Raw genomic sequence first — 21,631 nt, 5'->3', positions numbered from 1 at the left:
TAATACCTTTTGAGGTCACCTACTTCAGGAGACGTGAGTTTGATTTTCAGATGACACAGCAGTGCGATCCCAGAATGCCTACAAACATAAACTCTGGTTATGTTTTCTACCTTTACCATCCTGATAGACTAGATCACAGTTTTTTCTCTACCCTGATAAACCCTTGCTGGTTTCAGGGATTCATGGAAAGATTCAAATAGAATCAGGACCCTCCCCACTTCCCGGCTGCCACCACCACTGTGTTAAACACCAAAAAATAAAATAAAATAAAAAAGTAGAATTGCAAAGTGAAACCAAACTAGTGACTACTTCTCCACTTCTTGTTTATGAGATATTATAGCCGAGGTTGTGAAAAAAGGTCTCAGATATAATAGCTTCTACTTCCATGAACTACATTTTCCTATATGAACTGAAATCATTGTAGCAGTGGACAATCAGTGAAGTTACAGACAGATTCCCATTACCACTCCACGGTTCTCTTAAAAATATACTCTCACAAAATAAAATCCACCTAAACCAATGCTGTGGAGTAATTTTAGCAACTGAAAATTACTACCTTTTCTAGAATAACACATACTTAGAAATGAAACGGTTTAGAGAACAACGTGATGTAGATAGCCTGCTTTCCTGAGAGAAAATTTCGCTGTCAATTTATATTACATCATGATAAACACCAACAGCCGATGCTTAAATAACTTAATCAGTCATGGCTCAATCTCAGTATTGTCCTGCTTAACTAAACTCAGTCAGTACCACAGATGATAAAAAGAATATACGACGTCATTCTGATTAAAAGCTGTGTTTCTCCCCAGACCCTTTTGGTGTCATAAGCAATCATTGTAAGAGGGCACAGTGGGGAAACTCGTTACAAAAATTTCACCCCAAATTCACAGGTATCATAAGATTTGAAATTAGCTCCAGTATGGTAAAAGGAAACTATAGATAAACACAGAAATCAAGCACGAAGAAACTATTTCCTTCCCATCCCTAGCCCAGACTTTCTATTAGCTTACCTTATTAGCCGAGACACCAAACAGAATGTCCTTATGGAAAATTAAGTTCATTATTCATGTCAGCTTTGATTTGGTATACACAGCTGAGAGCTCTAGCTTCTGCCTATGACTTGCTGAGACAAAGTGTGATTCAGGCAGTAAACACAGGGCTTGGGGGTGGAGGGAGAGCGAGCTGCGGTGATACGCTCACAACTCTCCAGCAACTTTCCAGTTTCATTCACACAAAGCTGAAATCAAATCTTCCTGTGGATGATTATTACTTAGGGGACAACCCAGTCCAGGTATTGAGAGCAATGCTGCGATGGATGGGCGCTGGCTTTGTGTGTCACTGTCCTAGCAGAATGACACCATTCCCTTTCATTATTTTGATGAGTTCTGGGGGGTATTGATTTACCTTACAGCACATATGGGGGGAATTATACTTTGTCAGAGAGAAGTCCACATGAGGTACTGAGTCCTGCAATTTGCAAACCACAGAATGCCTGGTTGTATCTCTGTGGCAATGAAAAGCTGGATGTGGTTCCTGACTTTGAAGGTAAGTGTGTACACATACCAAGGGATTGGAACACTCCTATGACAAATACACAGAGACCCTGGGGATCCAGGAGTAAAATAACAACAGCTACACATTCTCTGCACAGTGATCTTCATTTCCCCCACCTATTTAGGAAAACGTGGAAGTGAAATTGCCTTATTCATGAATTTTATCTAGACCAAACATTTATTGAAGTTAAGCTTCTCAATCAAAATCTCCAGTCCCAGCAGCAAGAGCATTTCTGGGTCGTCACTAGGCAAGGATAACATGACTGAGCAATGTAAGCAGTCCATTATACCAACCTTTATACCCTGTGGGCTGCATGGACCACAGAACACCTATGAATGGGGCTCACGATGAAATGGTTAACTTATTTAAAGCATGAGGTTTGAAGGATAATTTTTTTAACTTGATTATGTGGTTCTGAGTGTGAACTTCATAGATGATCATGTCCTCCTAGAATGCCTGGACCTGCCTGGAACTTCAGAGAACAGACTTTTTCACCTTCCTTGTTCTTGGCACCATCTAATACCAAATCTGAGAGTTCTCTACTGAACTAATGAGTACTGATGCCCTTAATGAGAACGACTGATTTACCTTTAAATGTTTAGCAAGTGTCAGTATGTGACATTGTTGTCACACCCTTGGACATATTCCAGGATAACTGAGAGTGAATGTCCACACAGAAGTTTGTATACAAAGGCTTTCTAGTGCTATGTTCACAAAACCCAAAAGGAAAGACATCCCTAATACTCAGCCGATGACTAGAGAGCCACATATACCGTACATTCATAAGAAATGAAGTCTTGATACCTATTGTAAATTTGTTGAGTATACTGTTCGTAAGAATCCCAATACAAAAGATGTTTTACAGTTCCATTTATAATGAACTGTCCAGCATAGTAGATGACATAGGCCCAGCACATGGCTGTGTTAGGCTTGAGGTAGGGCATGGTGGGAAGTGAAGGAATCTAGGATTAGAGGGAAGAAAATGCTTTTTTCTTTAAGAATATAGTGAAGGCTACCCAACCTAGAGACTATATTAAAATGATCACACACTTTAAATAGGTGAACTTCATGTTGTGTGAATCAAAACTCTATAAGGATGAAAATGGAATCATTGTCAACTAATGCTTATTGTCACATGAATTATCCATATGTAAATCATCCTGTAAAAGGTAGAAAGAGGGGTTGGGGATTTAGCTCAGTGGTAGAGCGCTTGCCTAGCAAGTGCAAGACCCTGGGTTCAATCCTCAGCTCTGGAAAAAAAAAAGGAGAAAGAAGTGAAGAAGGGAAAACAAGGTGACTCCAATAAGGAGACTCAAGGACTAGAGAGATGTGGATAGAGCTAAATAAATATCTATGTGGTATTTCCCTCCCTCCCTCCTTCCCTCTCTCCCTCCCTCCCTTCTTCCTCCCAGTAGTATGGACTGAATCTAGGGCCTTGTACACCACCAGTGGCTCCACCCTGGGTTTTGATAACCACGTGAAAGTGCAGATGATTGGAGAAGGAAAGCAGGCCATCAGACTCAATCACGGTGATGTCCGGGTCTAACTGAAGACAAAAGGAGAAATGCTCTGCAAACAAGACTGTTCAAGAGGGCACTGAACTTCTCAGACTAAGGAAATGTGTCCTAAACAGAGCCAATGGATCCAGAATCAAGGAAGAATATGGGTAAGTGTGAGCATCTAGTGTGAACATCTCGGACAGTGGTTTGTAACCTTCCTAACGCTGCCATCCTTTAATATAATTCCTCATGTTGTGGTGACCCCCAACCATAAAATATTTTTGTTGCTGCTTCATAACTGTAATTTTGCTACTGTTATATAGTGTAAATATCTGATATGCAGAAGGTCTTAGGCAACCCCTGTGAAAGGAGCCTTTGACTCTCAAAGAGGGGTAGCAACTCACACGTTGAGAACCACTGATCTAGACGCACTGTAAGAAAAGGACTAAGACATGCACGAACTGAGGCCTCTACATATTTTAAAGAGGTCTTTTAAAACATACAACTTGAAACAAGTTAGAAGGGAAGGGCAAATCCAAAGGCTTGGTCCAGATGGTATAATGTGAACAGATGAGGAAGGAGGAGGAGGAAGAGGAGGAGGGAGGAGGGGAGAAAAGACAAAACAGCAAGCTGTCAAACTTTTATCTTTCTGTTTTTTTTTTCCTGTCAAAGGTCACCATCTTCGCACTGAAAAAGAATAGATGAAGGAGCAAGGTAAAGAGAAATCTGAACTTGGGGAACACTTCTTCTGTTAGATAAGTCTTAAGCGTGTCCTTCCTTTTCACAACACCCATGAACTTGATAACTTCGCCTAGGTCCTTCAAAGTCAGACTCTTTCTGCTTCCAACTCCAGCCACAGAGTAAACCCTGGGGAATTCCAGAGTTTCCTACTTCAGTGAATGGAGCCACTGTCTTTTAAGTTGGGAACACAAGCAATCTATGGACACTTCCCTGAACCTCCACATCCCCTAGCCATGGACTTGGAATGTCTGGAAACTATCCACTCTCCTCACTACTACTTCCATCACTTTAGTCCTGGTTACCATGTTCTTTTTTTATTTCTGATTTATTTATTTATTATTTATTTATTTATTTATTTATTTATTTATTTATTATTGAGACAGACTCTCACTTTGTAGCCTAGGCTGTCACTAAGTAGCTCAGGCCCTGAACTCTCTACTCTCCCATCTTTTGGACTGCTGCTTGTTCTCTAGTTCCTCTCTTCCCACACAATGCAGAGGCATGTTTTCAGGGTGCAACATATACATCAACCATACTCTTGCCCCCAATGAACAAAGATATAAAGAGTTAAGTTTGATTTTTGGGGTCTTGAAGAAGTCTTATCTCTCCAGACTTATCTACCAGCTTGGCAGTCTAGCTATACTGGATTCTCACTCTTCTGTTCTGCTCAGACAGGATTCCCCAGACTTGTCATCTCATTTATACCTGTTTTTTCATTTTAAACTAATCTCAGGCTGTGTCTTGCTAAACTTCTCATCAATATGTTACAGCAGCACTAACCAAAGTGATAGCTAGGGAGAGTTATTTAATCAGTAGCAGAAGGATTAAAGGTCACACAGGTCACTAAATTCTTGGAATGTTCAAGAAGACTTGCTTGGGATTAATCTTCATATTATACTCACTTGGTAGACCCGACTCTTCCTGTTGGCCATCCATCTCATTAGGGAAGTGTGTGTGTGTGTGTGTGTGTGTGTGTGTATGTGTATGTGTGATATGCTCTTAAGAAGGTAGGCAGGGGGGAACATTCTGGGTTCAGGACCCCAGCCTGATCTGTGTGCCAGATCTTGACGGAGGTTCTGGGTATGGCAGTTGCCTCTACCTCAGACTTCATGAAGGTCCTTATTCCTATCTATGGAACAAGGGTTGCCCAATTTCAACAACACATTGTCAGGGAACCAGAGATGAGTCCTCAGAATGGTTAAGCAACAGTCCTCACAATTTGCATTCCCATGTGGGGTTAATTAATGTTTACCTTATCACTGCACAAAAGGGAGCATGAGCAAGGAGCCATGTTTGTTTCTGGCTATCACTGTGACCTGTGCATTCACCTACAGCCTAGTTTGAGCAACCATTTAGTATTTTTTGAATGAAAGACAAAGGTATTGAATTGGTAGGGTGTGGGGAGTAGGTAATAAGCATAATTTTTACTAGGAAAAAATAATTTAATGTCTGTGATTCTATGTGAAACATCATTGCTAATATTCTTGTTTATAAATCTGACCTTTTTGTCTCTTTCTCTGTTCAGGTTGGCTTATAGCATCATAAAAAATGCTATTAGTTGAACACATACATTTTCCTTAGGAAGTTACCATGCACGCAGGATGTTGATTTAAAATACTTGAAGACTTATTGAATGAATGACTTTCACAATGAAGATGTTTTTCCTTTTAACCTAAATACATTAAGCTTGAAGGTTTTATGCCCAAATTCTAATGAAAAGGGCTTTTGCTAGGACTGTAAAATCAATCTGGGCAATTAAAAAAGATTTTATTTTGTTTATTGTGTGTGCACGTACCCGTGTGTGTGTGTGTGTGTGTGTGTGTGTGTGTGTGTGTGTGTGCGTGTGTATGTACTCACACATGACATCTGAGGCCAGAAGAGGGCCTCAAGTTCCCCTTGAGCTGGAGATACAGGTGGATGCAAGATACCCAAAGTAGGTGCTGGGAACTGAACTCTTCTTCAAAGATATCAGGCGCTTTTAACCACTGAGCCATCTTCTCAGCTCTGCAACATGGATAATCTTAGAGACTAGTAATTTAATGGTGGCGGCAGCAGCAGCAGCGACAACAACAACAATAATAACAATAACAACAAAACTCCTGAAGATGCTAATATGTCTGAATCTTCAAATGAAATGTCTTATACGTCCAGTGGAAGATCTCCTGGTACTTAGGGAGAAAAACAGGCTCACTAAGAGGCGAACCAACCTAACTGTGCTTGGCTTTATCTTTTATTTTGTAAGATAAACTTGGTCGATAAATAAATGAATGTACCAAGCTTCCAGGTGCAAAATCATCTTCAGAACAACACTCCAGGGTGAAATTATTTCTAAATGTTAATAGGACTGGTTTTCATAGAAACTAAGTTTCCCCACTTTTCTTGGAATTCACTCACTGAGCAACAAAAGCAATACAACAACATGAAAGGAAACAACTTGGGAAGCCTGTTTCCAGCAAGAGGCATCTATAAACTCCCAAGTCAGAGTCAAGCATGAAACTAAGGTCTGAAGTTGTAGCTACATTGGAAGTAAATAAGAGGCATGGAAGGACCTGGGAAGAGAGGATCTAGGAAACCTGTGCCTCCTCAAAGCCTAGGCTTTAACCTAAGTGGGAAATGCTCTGAGAGACAGGGAGTGGAAGAGATGCAGGAAGACAATGGTCAGAAAAATTCTAAACATGTTTTTCAAAGTGCTATATGATTTGTGCTTCCCATAGCAGGCCACATGTAAGGCTATCCTTGAGGAAACTGAGGAGGGACAGAAGCAGGCTTGGTGCTCAGCACCAGAGGAAGGATGCATCACATTATAAAGCAAGATTTTATAAGTGTGTAACAGCAGTAACAGAACCTTGATAGCTAGGAAACACTGCGCTTCACTCCCTCCACAGGAATCTTTTCCCAGTTATGTAGAAAAAAAACCCCAATGCATTCAAATAGGAGAAACATAAAGCTAATACAAACAATTTTCTTGTAAATAATGAAAACTCACCTGGGAAGACATGTCACAAAGAAGAGTAAGTATTTAACTCCAAGGTCCATCATCAGTCAGTTGAGTAGCTAACAAAGCAACTATTTCTATAAAAAAAGACCACACAGTAGGACTGTAGGAACCCCGGGAAGAAGGGAGAGAAGAACAGGATGTCACTGGAAGACTACTAGAGTGAAACAAGAATCAGCAGACTGAAGGAAAGGAAGTGAGGGGATAGGAAAGATAGAGTTTTCAAAGAAAATAAATGATGTAGAGATGTAAAAGATAAAGAAGTATCAGGGAGAAGTGAAGATAAACAAAGGACACCCAACATATACATAGCCTTAATCCTTGATAAAGAAAGCCCAAACAGCAGAGTGGAATAATTATCACAAAACATGATTCAATCAAAAGAGTCCCCATAGGCCTGTAGCCAGAAGATTTCCTGGTCCCACCCGGCTCACAGCCACTCAGACCCAAATAAATACACAGACGCTTATATTAATTAAAACTGTTTGGCCTAATGGCTCAGGCTTCTTGCTAGCTAAATATTACACTTAAATTAACCCATAATTCTTATTTATGTTTAGCCACGTGGCTTGGTACCTTTTCTCAGTTCTGCCTTTACATCTTGCTTCTCATGGAGGCAGAGGTGGCAGTTGGCAGCATCTCCTACTCAGCCTTCCTCTTCTCAGAATTCTCTTCTTTGCTTATCCCACCTATACTATACTTCTTGTCTGGCTACTGGCAAATCAGCATTTTATTTATCAATCAATCAGAGCAACACATTCACAGCAAACAGAAAGACACCCCCAGCATAGGCCCCTACAGAAATGCAGGATATTGACACTGTTCTCAATTTCCCACCACAACTTGATAATAAAGACCCTATTGCTGCAAACACCACATACTTTGGCCACTGGACTTGGAGAAATCAAGCTGGTCCTGACCTAGTAGCTTCTTCCTTGCTGGTTAACATTCATTGTATCAAGACGTGCTGGGAAACCTTCTGGGGGAGGAAAGTCATGAGAATTCTTATCCAGCTGTGAATCATGGGACGTACAATAAATAACAAATGGCCTGAAAGATAGGCCCATTGATGCAATAGTGGCATGAACATTATGGGGGTAACCAACAGCTTTCTGATTGGATGTAAGGACAGTTTCACAAGAGAAAAACTTGTGCCTGGTACCATAAATGTGCCCAAGATCACATAGCTTGGGAGCACAAAGGCCCTAGGAGTAAGCCTACTACTTTAATCTTGCTAAATTCACATAGTATGAAAATGCCTCCTAAATAAATATTTCTGTAGCCATAGGTACCCCAAATCATGCAGTTCTGTCCTCATTTTAGAAGTATCTTTGTGAAGTGGATGACAGTTAATAGAGAAACTCACAACTAGTCAAAGTACAGAGAACCAGTGATGGTGGACTCCTCATCCCTAAATGGGACATCCATATCACCCCTAAGGCTCAGCGGCCATTGCAAAATGTGAGGCAGAAAGAATCTCAGAGCCAGACATCTGGGACTACTGGGGACAAACAGTGTCTTGTGGAGATGATTGGGCTGTTTTACTCATGAACTCATGGCAGCTGTGGCCATCTGCAAGAGACCTGCACAAAATCAAGTTAGTTGATATTCCAGAATGGATGAGGAGGAGGCTCATTAACCTCCATGCATAGTTGGGAAGCTATTGACAACTGATGAAAGGGAGAATTAGTTTTCTCTAGGGTCCTTTATAGGTTGACCCTGTTCTAGTAGGTGGTCCCACATCCATGGGCAACACCAGTTAAACTCAGTGAGCTATACAAAGGAAAAAAGAGTGCACCAAGTTGGAAGAAGGACCTCAGAAGAGGTAATCTGGAGAGAATTGGAAGGAGTGTGGATGAATCTTACCAAAATTCATTGTATACATTGTAATTCATGAATTATCAAATTATCAAGAATAAGTAAAAATATGTTAAAAATGAAGTCAGAAAACTTCCCCTGGAATAAGAGCCTTAAATGTACCTTGGAAAAGATCTTTGAAGAGTTCAGGCATAAGTATAAAATTGTTAAAGGGCAGAAAAAGAAGCCAACATCAAACTTAGTCATAGACACTTTTATCCTCAGCACAGAGTGTGACAACATCTAAGAGGTAAGAATGAAAGGCAGGAGATTTTCCACTTCATTTGGTCGTCTTTTCATGTATCAAAACTCAAGTAAAAAGTGAACATAGTGGACATGGGCAATAATTCTCAGATGAACCCTGCTGGTAATTACTTTATTTGTCTCTGTGATAAAATACTTGGAAAAGGCACGTGAGGGAAAGATGGGTTTATTTGAGCTCATGAATTGACGTGACACATTCCATTATGATGGGAGTGCAGAATGGAGGGAGTTAGAGGTGGCTGGTCATTTTGGGTCCACAGTCAGGAAGCAGAGAGATGAATGCTGGTGTTCCACTTGATGCCATTTCCCCTCTTTTTATCCAGGGTAGGAACCCAGCCGGGATGGTGCCACTCACATTCAGGGTGGATGTGCTGGCTAGTTTTATGTCAACTTGACACAAGCTAGGGTCATCTGAGAGAAAGGAACCACAACTGAAAAAAAAATGCCTCTATAAGATCTGGCTATAGGCAGACAAGTCTGTAGAGCATTTTCTTAATTAGTGATTGATAAGGAAGGGCCCAGCCCACTGTAGGTGGTACCATCCCTGGGCTAGTGGTCCTGGGTTCTATAAGAAAACAAGCTGAGCAACCCAGTAAGCAGCACTCCTCCATAGCCTCTGCTTCAGTACTGCCTCCAGTACTCTGCATTGGTTTCCCTCAGTGGACTGTGATTCAGGATTTGTAAAGCCAAACAAACCCTTTCCTTCCCAAGTTGCTTTTGGCCATGGTGTTTCACCACAGCAATGTTAACACAAAGTAAGACAGTGGGTCTTTCCGCCTCCGATAAACTCTCTTTGGATTGCAAATCCAGTCACACTGACAAAGAAGACAAGTAATCACAAGTCCACACCTGCCAACTTGACACTTAAATATAAACCTTTCAACCTTAACATTCCACCCTCATCCTAAAAGGTTTATGGCCATCTCATAATTCAAAACTCAACTAGACCATTTCCAAGAGACATCTAAGCTTTAACAGTCCCAAACATTGTTCAACAGTTTAATAGTTAAAAGTCTCTTCTGAGACTCAGGCTATCTCTTAACAATGAACCCATGAAATTAAAAAAAATTAAGTCACTAATTCTCACATAAAACATTGTCACAGTGGTCAGACATTATACAACACCCCACCCAGGACCAACCAACCACAGCTCTTACATATGTGAGTTTCTATGCTGCCTGTTGATAACCCCAGTTTTTTGTCATGGAGCAGAGACAAATTATTGATACTGTTGGCCTCAAATGGTTGTGAGCATCTGAGATTGGTTGATGTTGAGCAGACACTGTGGCTGTTATGATTTGTGCTTGTTGCCTTATAGTAGATAAAGAGCAGGCAGCAGACAACTGCCATACTGTGCATACATTTTACAGTGACCTGAGGACTTCTGCATGCTCTATGCTGATGGCAGTGTCCTTTTCAGAAGACTATACAGTGGCATCATACGCTTCCAGCCTGGTAGAGATAGACAGTTTCCCAGGACTACCAATACATGTTGAGTGAGTTCTATAGTTTCTTCCTACTGATTTATATATATAGGCAAACAAATTAAAATCCACCATGATCAAAAAGTCATCAAGTTTGATGCTGATATGTTATATGCAATAATGAGATTTTCAGTAGATCTTATCTTGGGAAGATGTAATGCATTCTTTCAGGTAGTCCAATCAGCACTTTCCGGTTTTGTGAATTATAAGGAACCTGTCTTTTGCTCATTGGTGGAAGTTTATAGTAATAAGTAATTATTACGGCATGACCACTAATAAAAACAATGCCCCACAGAGGTGAATGGGGGCCACCAGCACCACAGTGAACCATGGCCATGGGTTAGAAACATGCACTTTCACAGGCACAATGACACTTACTAAAGCTAGGAACAGTGTCAGCATTGTGTTAAGCCACACAAGTGTTTAATGCAGAGTACAGAAACATGTCAATACGTTGATGTGAAAAGCAATTGGTCCCAGAAATTTTAACTGAACACAAGACAAGTTGACACAGTTGCCAGACTCCTTAGCAACATGATAGAAATGGGGCAGTCAGAGCCAGAGATTTTTTCCACTGGATGCCGTGAAGTGTTGAACCTAACTCAATGTCATCAGCACCATTATATCAGAAGCTAGAGGGGTGCTTTCTTGGGATAAGATGCAGTTTGTCAGGGTGATGCTGACAGTGCTTCAAGGCCTACTCTTAAAGAACTGCTGGAGGATGTCTACCCATTGAAGGTGGAAAATAAGATGTTCAAGGCAAATAGAGGTTTTTATTGAACGTCTGAGGACTGCCTTGCAGAAAGGTATTTAGGTACATTTTCTATTGTTCTACTAGAGAGGGAGAGTTGGGTGCAAAACAAAGAGTCTTCTAAAGGCATCAACTCTACAAAGCACAACTGGCACTATTAAGCCAATACGTGGATGCAGAAAAGAAATGTGAAGCCAACAGGCAAGCTCCCCAAACAGCAACAGCTCAGAGCAAGAACAAAGTGAGTTGGAGAATGAGAAAAGCACACTAGGTGGGACAAAAGGAAATATACTATTAAAAGTACAGGAGAGGGAAGATGATTCAGCAGTATTAAAAAATTGCCAGTCAAAATAAGGTTGAATGCAGGCCACCGAGCAGTGACCCAATTTTTGGGTTAATTAGATGAGAGAATTGTGATTGCTAAAATTAAGATGAGCAGGAGGAATCCTAGTGAGGGGAGGCCAGCAAAAATAGCTAATGGGTGGGGTATCAGTCATTTGAAATGGAAGACACTGATTACATGATAGGAGCTAAACTGCTTATAATATAAGAGAAGGAACCGAGTCCTGCACTGTATCATATGTTACAAGGCTGCTTGAGGGAGGCCTCTAGTACAGAGCAAGAGCCAAATTCTTGCTTTAGAAGTGTGCACTCTAGGTTAGATAATAGCTGGGACATTTGTGTGGTCTCTGCCTAAAAAGTAGCAAGAATTAGAAAAATGTCTCTGTATAATAATTATGCAAAATTAGGATGCTTAAATTATTTTAGGATACTAAGATTCACTGTTTCTTCCTTGAGATTGACAGATGCTTCCTATTTGGGAATAATAAAAACAGGACAAATTTTTGTCTTTTATTGAAAATGACAAGGCATTATTTGTAATGGAGAAAAACTGCAAAAAATATTTCAAATTGCAAATCACTTATCAATAAATATTATAGCCACAACGCACTTGCATACTTTAGTATATATGTGTGTGTGTGTGTGTGTGTGTGTGTGTGTGTGTGTGTGTGTGTATCCACTAAAATGAAAATTATCTTCAAAAATAAGCTTTTGTTATAATGGCATGAAATGAGTTTCACCACATCTAATCGTCATTTCCTAACTGTCAAGTTCACGGACAAGGTTTTCCTCCCTTGTCTGACTGGAGCTCTGGTGGTTGACTTTGTTGAAACATCTATTTCTCGAATTCCTCTTTTCGTCCTGGTGCCATGCTGCTGTCATTTCCTCCTGTGTTAGCTGGCTCTTGGTCACTGTGACCAAGAACCTGACACAAACACCTCCAGGCAGTAGGGTTGATTTTGTTCAGGTTCAGAGGGTCTAGGTTGTCATGGTGAGGAAGGGATGAAGGAGAACCTTACATCCTCACAGCAAAGTTCAAATCCTGGTGGCGAGAGGGTGCAGCCAAGGAGGGCTATTACTCTGTGGCTGCATCAGCAGCAGAGACTGAAATGGCAGCAGACAAAGATATGACACCTTTAAGGAGCAACCCCCCTCCCCCAATTGATCTACTTCCTTCTACTTGGTTTTACTTTCAAAGTGTCCAGAACCTTCCAAAATGGCATTACCATCTGGGAACTAAGTACTCAAATCATAGGCCCATGGAGACATTGCACATCCAACCACAACCCTCTCATCTTTATGTCCATTTCTATTTTCTATTTATTTGTTGTTTGTCTAGCTCAGGGAGGCGTGTATCAGAAACTGCTCTGCTGTGTGATATTTTGTTTGTGTACTGACAAATAAAGTTTGCTTGGAGTCAGAGGGCAGAGCTAGCCACTAGTTAGCCATAGAGGTCTGGAGGTCTGTACAGAGAGGAAACAGGAAGTGATAAGGCAGGGCTGAGATCTCTGCCCTTTTGGTTGGAGGAAGGGAAAAGGTAGGAAGTCACTGGTGGCTGCTGCCCCAATCTTTAAGGTGTTTACCTTGATATCTGACTCCTGGTTTTTATTGATAAGATTAATTAGCTTCACTGTTCACTACATGACAGATCAGGAAGCAGAGAGAGGGGGTGGGTGGAGCTAGAGGTGGGTCTAACCTTCTAAAACCCATCCCCAGTAACTCAATCAACTTCTACCAGGTAGGTTCTCTCTCCAAAAGGTTCCACAGTCTCCAAAGATAGTGCGGCCAGTGGGGAGCACGTATGCCAAGCATGAGCCTTGGAGAGACCTTACAGACTCAAACCATAACAGACACCAAACTGCTAGTGTGAAAAACATGCATATATACTTGATTTGAGAAAGGGCTCAGTCCTGACAAGTCCATGAAAATACTGTAAGCTGGAATTGTAACCTGACCTACTGGACATCCCACCCAGCAGAGGAGTGTACTTCTGAAAGAGTGATGTCCTCTTGTGGCTGACTGGCTGGAGCTACAGCGCACTGCTGCTGTCCAGCATCCGGGGAGAGGACTGCGCACATCTCTCTCACCTGGGGAAAGATCCAAATCTAATCTGGGAATACTGGATGCTTATTGCTTTCAGAGGATCATTCAGTGGAAAAATTGTAAGAGACACTATCATAATTCAGAGCTTGCTTGCATTTAAATCCATAGATACTGAAAAGGTTTCATGTGATAAGAAGAATTAGAATTTCACTATTAAGCAAAAATGAATAACAAAATTTCAAATAAAAAGAAGCTATAAATATGTAACTTATAGTCAAAGAGGAATGTAGACTTAGCAAAGTCAACATTGTCTGGTATAACATCCCTGTACTCTGCAAAGCTCACTGAAGGTCAGTGGCCAGCATTATTGTAGGACAGTTCTCATAGGAAATGAATACTTTTCATAGATAGAGCAGAAAGTTAGAGTTAATTGTAAGAAGAAAAGTAGGTAAAACCACCACATGCTTATATTTGAAGAAGGGAGACCAATAAAACTTAAATACATTAGAGATTTTTCCCATGCATTAAAGTGTAGTGTAAAGAAGAGAATACTTAGTAGGTGGCAATATTTAACAGAAACTGACAAGTTAATCGTGAGTCAAAAATAAATGATAGGCAATAATGAATGGCTGCAGTTCATGAACATATATCCAGTAAGTGCTTTGGTTTGAAATGGTGATTTTCGAATGGAGATGTTGTCAAACTATGTTAGAATAGTGTTGTTTCAAAATAATATAACAAACATAAAATTGTTGGCCTTTCCATTTCCTCTCTAGATACAAGTATCAAGATTTCAGTGACTCTTGTTAGCTCATGTGTGCTAGATGCATGATTTTATACACCTCTTACCCCAACTTCAGAATGAGTGGGATGGGAGTGTAGCTCAGCAGTGAGTATGTGATTAAAACACCAGAGGCACTGGATTTGATGTATTCAGTTGTGTATTCTGTAGCAGGCAGAATAATGGCTCCCCAAAGATACCCACTTCTTAATCTAGCATCTGACCTTACATTGGCACAAACAATGTTGAAGATGTGTTTACATTAGTAATTTTAAGATGAAGAGATTATCCTGGATTATTTGAACAGGTCCAATATAATCACGAGGACCTCTGTAAGTGAAAGAAGGAGGCAAGAGAGTCTGAGAAGGGACCAGAGAAGCAGAGACCAAGGTGAAGTGACTGCTAGCTTTTAAGAAGGAAGTGCCAGATGTCAGGTAGTGGTACACGCCTGTAATCCCAGCACTTGGGAGGCAGATGCAGGCAGATCTTTGTGAGTTCGAGGCCAGCCTGGTCTACAGAATGAGAGCCAGGAAAGGCACAAAGCTACATAGAGAAACCCAGTCTCGAAAAAAACAAAACAAAACAAAACAACAACAAAAAGGCGTGCCAGGAGCCAAGGAGTAGCCCCTACATGCTTAAAGAGGCAAGGAAATGGATTCTACCCCACAACACCAAGAGTGTTACATGGACAGTCTTACATATTCAAATTTATTTATTTATTTTGTGCGTGTGCACCTGCCCATGTGTAGATGCCATAGTGTGCATATGGAGGGCAGAACACAGCTTCTGAGCATCAGTTCTCTGATTCCCTCATGTGGATTTCGGGGATTGAATTCAGGTCTTCAGGCTTGGCTTGGCAGCACATATCTTTACCCACTGAAACATCTCATTGGCCCCCTACCAATATCTTTATTTTAGCCTGGTGAGACCCACTTTGGACAATGCTGATCTCCAGAACTGTAAATATACTGCATTTGTATTGCTTTACAGTAGACTGCTATTCAGTCATGAACAAGAATAAATCTAAAATAGCAAATGGTAGGAGAATTGGGAATGGTGGAGAGGGTAGCGAATCTGGTTTGGATTTGATGTGCACATTACATGCCAAGTTGAAATGTCAAATGTAAGGAACTGCGTTTGTATGCAAGTAAATAAAAATAAATTTAAAAAAATCTGAGGGTTGGGGATTTAGCTCAGTGGTAGAACGCTTGCCTAGCAAGCACAAGGCCCTGGGTTCGATCCTCAGCTTCAAAAAAAAATCTGTGAGTTTTCATTTCTAATTTTTAAAAGTATTTTATTTTTATTTTTTAAACTTGTCTATGTCTGTGTGGGGGTGCCCATGGAGGCAAAAAGAGGACATCAGTTCCCCTGGAGCTGGAGTTACAGGCAGGTGTGAGCCACCTGATATGGATGTTGGAACCAGACTCAGGTCCTCTTGGAGAGCAATATGAGCTCTTAACCACCCAGCCATCTCCAGCTCTGGATTTGTAGTGATGAGCAGAAATAAGAAGTCAATGCAAATGAGGCAGGATTTCATTTTCTCAAACCCCAGACTAAATGAAATGGTGATCTCTCATGGTAATGGTAATGTTTTAGAAGTCTGTTTTCTCTCTTCCTAAAATTTGTTTTATGTTTCACGTGTGAATGTCTATTTTATGCATGCAGTGCCTGGGGAGGCTAGGAGAGGGTGTGGAATGCCTTGGGAAGGGAGTTAACAGATAGTTGTGAGCTGCCATGAGGGTGTTGACCATGAACCAGGGTCCTCTGGAAGAGCAGCCAGTGCTCTTAATGGCTGAGACATCTCCCCAGCCCTTATATCTGTTCTCATGGCCACCACCATATTTTCAGGCTTGGTAGTAACAGAACTGACTGAGGTATTGTGTCATGTTCTCTTTCTAAGTCCTAGGCTATGCGTTTTACCCATGTTCATCCGTTGAATGTTTTCAACATTACCATGTGTTAGGTTGCTTTCTTTATCTCCACATTATAGAGGAGAGGACCAGGGATGAGAAAAATTACATAATTATTTCATATAATTAGCAAACACAGGATTTAAACACAATTTCCTGGCACCAAAACTGTGCTTGCTTTTCCCTGAACGTCATAGCCTTGGACTGTACAGTTTTCAAAGAATGTGGCCTTCATACTATTAACACATCATCCAGGTGAAGCTGATGGCTTTTAATGTGGCAGATGAAATTCTCGCTCACAAATCTTGCTCCATTGAGCAAAAGGGACTTTATACAGGGAACTAATATCAAATAGTGACCTTAAATAGGTAAGTTAATGTGTTAGTCTGGGTGGGCACCCATCATAATCACAGGCATCCTTAAAGTAACTGGCTTGTGTTTTGCATATTTTTCCACCATGAAATAAAATAAGAAGTTTCTTTGGCTGAAGGCAAAGAGTTGGTAGCAGAAGTTGGATTTAAATCAAGGTCACCCATGTGCTAATATCAGCTTGAAGATACAGAGACCTTTGTTGTATAATTTACCTGAGCTTCTGGCCCATGAGAATGTCTACCTTTCTGATCTCCTCCATAGCTGATTCCTTTCTTTTCAAAACAAGATTTATTTTTAACCACATGTGTATATGTGTGTGTGTGTGTGTGTGTGTGTGTGTGTATTTATGCACATGTGAGTTCAGGTGCCCAGAGTCCAGAAGTTGGCAGCAGATGATGCCTCAGATAGACTTACAGGCTTTGGAATCACCAGAGTAGTGAGGAAACAAACTAAGGTCTTTTGAAAAAGCAGTATTTGCTCTTAACTTCTGAGCCATCTTTCCAGCTCCACATAACTGTTTTTCTTATAAGACTCTTGAGTGGAGTTGGCTCCTGAAGCAACCACTGTGATGTGTAGTCTATTTTTTCTTATATTTCTCCTTTCTCTGTCTTCTTCACATCTTCTTTGCCATTTGCCTTTCTACTCACTCATCCTTCCACTCATCAATGAACCCACCCACTCACACATAAATGGTATTTGCTAGGTGTGGGGTGTACAAGGCTTACTTAGGGATAAACAAATAATGGGAAAGACTAAAGGTGATTTTCCTCAATAGGCTCCTAAGAAAATGATGCCAAAGTCTTAGAGATAGTTGGCCAATGGCTTATTTCATTTCCCCTTACTATGGGAAAACACCCCAACAAAAGCAATTTAGGGGTAGAGATTTAGTTTAGCTTGCAATTCCAAGTTATAGCCCATCATTGTGGGGAAGTCAGGAGGTAGGAACTTAAACCACATAGTCCTATCCACGGTCAACAGCAGAAAGTGAGTGTGTTTATGTTCTGCTTGTGCTCTGGTGGTTTTCTCTGTTCTCATACAGCTCAGGATTCCCTACCTAAGGGATGATGCCACCCACAGTGTGCAGATCTTTCCTTCTCAATTAATGTAATCAAGATACTTCCCTGTAGACATGCCCACAGGACACATGATTTAGATTATCTTTCACTGAGGCTTTCTTCCCAGGTGAGAGTATGTTGTGTTAAGTTGACAATGAAAAGCAACCCTTACAGGAAGAGTTCTCCTTTGCCCTTCCTTCCCTAAAACTCAAGTCTGAATTTATCACCCTTTAAACCTCCATATATTTTGTTCAGAAATCTTCCCTTCTGTTATACTGATCTATTTAATGTTTCACCATTCTAAGTCCAAGTTCTTTGAATAGATTGTTTTACAGAATTTTAAATTCCCTTCTCCTCTTAGTTTTAACTCTTGAATATATGCAGATACTCATATTTTTGTTACTTGAACTAAACTAATCACTTGAGAAAAGTTTCTTTACAATACATCTCTAATTTCTAACAGAATATCTATGTACTTCAGGAATTATTCACCACCAACAATACTTTTAAAAAATCTGAGTATTCTGGGTTGGTAAAATGGCTCAATGGGTCAGAGCTCTTATCATGTAACCCTGACAATCTGAGTTCCATTCCTGGGCTCCATAGCGGGAGGAGAACTGACTCCTGAAAGCTGTTCTTTATCCTCCACATACGCATTGGGGCATACATACACCATACCCACATACCTTTTATGTATACACACAAGGTACGATACAATGGATTATTTTAATATCTTCCTACATGAGAAGGTTGATATTAATTCAGTTGTGCATTAATCTCACCTCTGGTCTCCCTAGGGGCTCACAGCTTCTGGCTAGGAACATCTGAATTAGGCATGTGGTATGTCCTACAGTCTGTATTTGACATTCCCCTTGATTCCTCATTCTTTTTCAGAGAAGATGATTTCAGAAGCCACCAAAAGCATCATTTGGTCAGTTGTGCTCTGGGCTGTCCCAGCTGTGTGACAGTCACCCCGAGGAAGTTCCCTCTGTGGACAGTTATGTTAGGGAGTCTGACCTCACTGGGCTTTTCATTTTCACAGTTTATTTTAGAATTTTATATACAAGTACTATATTCACACCAGTTATTGGCTTACAATGAATTACTTTCCATCACAGTGTTTTCTAAACCTAGTGAGGCTTTGTTCTCCATGGTGTGCTTTCTGAATGCACTTGCTGTCAGTGGTATTTCCCTGACTTGCTAGGGTGAAGCAGTCTCTCTTGCTAAGCCTGAAAGATGACCAAACATGGTTTTGGGGAGCAATATCAGAAATACTTTTTGAAATCTGGTTAGTAAAAAAATGAGGTGAGACAGTATGCTTTGACAAATCCCCCCAAAAATTGAACTTCAAAGTAAATCTTGCTTGTTATTGCACAAGATAAGAGTCTACCAGATTTACCTGTAAGTGTAGAGCATTACACTTACAATGCTTATAATGTTCATTTGCAAGAACACCATACTTAAGTGTCACTGATACTCAGGGACCAGTAACATGAAATTTTCAGTGAATAATGGAATGGGAACAGAGTTAAAACTAAACCACTGTTGTGGCTAACTCAAACTCAAGGGTCCTTCTAGAGGTTTCTTTTGGTCAAAGGCTGAGCATGTGAAGTGGGCAAAAGTGTTTCCTGTAAGAGTACCTTTATAACATACTATCTGAAGGTAGGAGAGGGGTTTTGTGCCAATGGCTCTGTTCTGTGACAGACTGTAGCAGATCTGACCAAGCAAGTCCAAGTACTGAATCCTTTTGCCCCTCAATAAAGCTCTTGTAAGTGACAAAATATAATTTACAAATAAACTAAAAAAAAAAAAAAGACAAAACAGTTTTGCAGGCTTGTTTTTTTTGAATGAATAAATAGGATGAGTATTCCAAGTCCAAAGATTCAAAACCCAAAATACTTAAAAAAAATCTGAATTTTTTTGAACATAGAATGCTATAAATGGGAAGTTTCACATGAGGTCATCTGATAGGCTGCAGCAAAAACAGAGGCACTAAATAATAGCATATGAAACTGCCTTCAGTTATGTGTATAGGGTGTATATAACACATAAATGAATTTTGTGTTTATATTTGGATTATACCCTAAGAAATACCATTTCATATATATATGCAAAATATCCAAAAACTTATTTAAGTCTGAAATCTAAAGCACTTTATGTCCTTAGCATTTTGATAAGGGATATTCAAACTGTATTTTAAATAATTGACTCCTTAAGACCATTCCACAAGGTAAGTTTTTGAAAAACAAAGAAACAAGGTAAGAATGGTTGAGTGCTGTGTAGTACATGTAAGAATGAGGATTTAATCAGGAGTCAGTCAGAATTCAACTCACCTCTCCTATGCAGGTACAGAGAAGGCTATCAGCAAGTTTAGGTTCTTCTGACCATGGAGTCATCACAACAGAACATTACCTTTTCTGATTTAACTCAAATCTACTAGAAACTAAAATAAAAAATTAAAAACATAAAAGAATGATGCTGACTGCTAGAATGTTCTGTTTTGATAAACGTTTCATAGATGTCTTGTATAATTCAGTGAATACTAGGCCACATGTGGCTATTGAACACTTAAAATGCAGGTGCCGTGACATGGAACTCTTTCGAATTTCTTAAATAAAACTGAGCTTTCAAAGAATCACACGTGGCCAATGACTACCATTTGGAGCAACATGGAATTAGATGACCTGGTTTAAAAGCATCCTTGGGGTCATCTAATTTAACCACATGGCATGCTCCCCCCTTGATGTTTTCATCTAGTCTTTCACTACACATTTCTAATAACATGAACACTTCCACACAACTTGGGATTAGATACCTTTGCTAGAAAAATCATCTACTGCCACATTCTCAGGTGCTCTGACCTGGGGATAAAGTGAGGTTTGGGGAGAATAATAACATACTCATTGTTCTCTCAGGTTATTTGTCAACCTCTGCCTGAGTTCAGACAATGCCTGTGATCCTTTAGGCTCTGAGCGTGGCTACTGAATCCCCAGGGCCGCTGTCTGTGAACACCACAGTGTTATGGTGTAAGTCAGAGGGTGTTGTCCCTCACCAAAAGCGCTCTGCTGCTGGCCTGGATTCCTTCCCTAGGTCTTGGTCAGCCCCACTGCCTCGGGTATCAGCAGTCTGCATGGGCTCAGGAGCTGCAGCCTCTATGCTTCTCTACAGACTCTCTGCCTGTGTTCTTTTCCTGGTATCATTGGCTGTCCTTAGACAGTGTCCACAGCGTCATTTGATTTGGGCTTGGAACCTCGAATACAAATTATTGTTCCTCTTTGGGGAATTGGTGCATCAGAGGAAAAAAATACTACATACTATCTTGTAGATTAGAGAAACAAATCTTTATTTAAGTTATTTATCCTGCCTGCTGATTTATCTATCTGTTCACTCTTTGACAAACAAGTCAGTCCCCTCTCTACTTTTATCTAGCCACCTATCCCCAGCATTGGGTTTGGGCCAAACAGGTATGGAATAAACCTTGGCTGAATGAAAGATTGTTTTCAGAATGGCATTTTTATTAAACTTCTAAACATGTTTTTTCATTATACTCTTGAGGACCAGTCAATGCAAAGACTATACACTAGGATAATTGAGCATTTTTACCACCAGTGGGAGCTAGGATATATGCTCTGTTCTATTTACTTGTTAATCTAATAACAGCTTCAAAAACATAAATGAGATTGAATTGGCATGGTTTAATTTCAGAAAATTTTTTCATTCCTTATAAACTCCTATTAAGCAGATAATTAACATTCTTATGTGTGGAACTTTTTATTATAAAATACTCAAATGAGGGAAAGTGGAAACTATAGAATATATGAAGACTGTACTCATCATTCCAAATTAACTTCATCTGAGGTTAAACAAAGAGAGTATTACATAGGGGTTTGCCAGAACACTACATTATTTGCAGCGTGATTCATATATACAGAGAAAACTCCAGACAAGGTGGGAAGTAGGGCAACAAAGAGTATGTTGAC

General features: G+C 40.3%; 1 protein-coding gene across 15 annotated transcripts in view; it reads right to left on the bottom strand.

Annotated features, from left to right (window-relative positions):
* Dlgap1 (DLG associated protein 1) overlaps nt 1-21,631 on the bottom strand; it is an 826,029-nt gene that overhangs the window by 268,855 nt on the left and 535,543 nt on the right. The window contains exon 1 of one of the 15 annotated variants that reach the window (XM_036172839.1): nt 1,014-1,137. The exons of the other annotated variants lie outside the window; for them this stretch is intronic. Coding sequence (XP_036028732.1) covers nt 1,014-1,064 — 51 coding nt within the window. The 5' untranslated portion in view covers nt 1,065-1,137. Of the gene's footprint in view, nt 1-1,013; nt 1,138-21,631 lie in introns of those variants that run through there. 15 annotated transcript variants of the gene reach the window in all.

The sequence above is a fragment of the Onychomys torridus genome, chromosome 23, assembly GCF_903995425.1.
Source record: "Onychomys torridus chromosome 23, mOncTor1.1, whole genome shotgun sequence".
Classification (NCBI taxonomy): Eukaryota; Metazoa; Chordata; class Mammalia; order Rodentia; family Cricetidae; genus Onychomys; species Onychomys torridus.
Note: the sequence above shows the minus strand (reverse complement) of the source record. Positions and strands in the feature narration are given on the sequence as shown.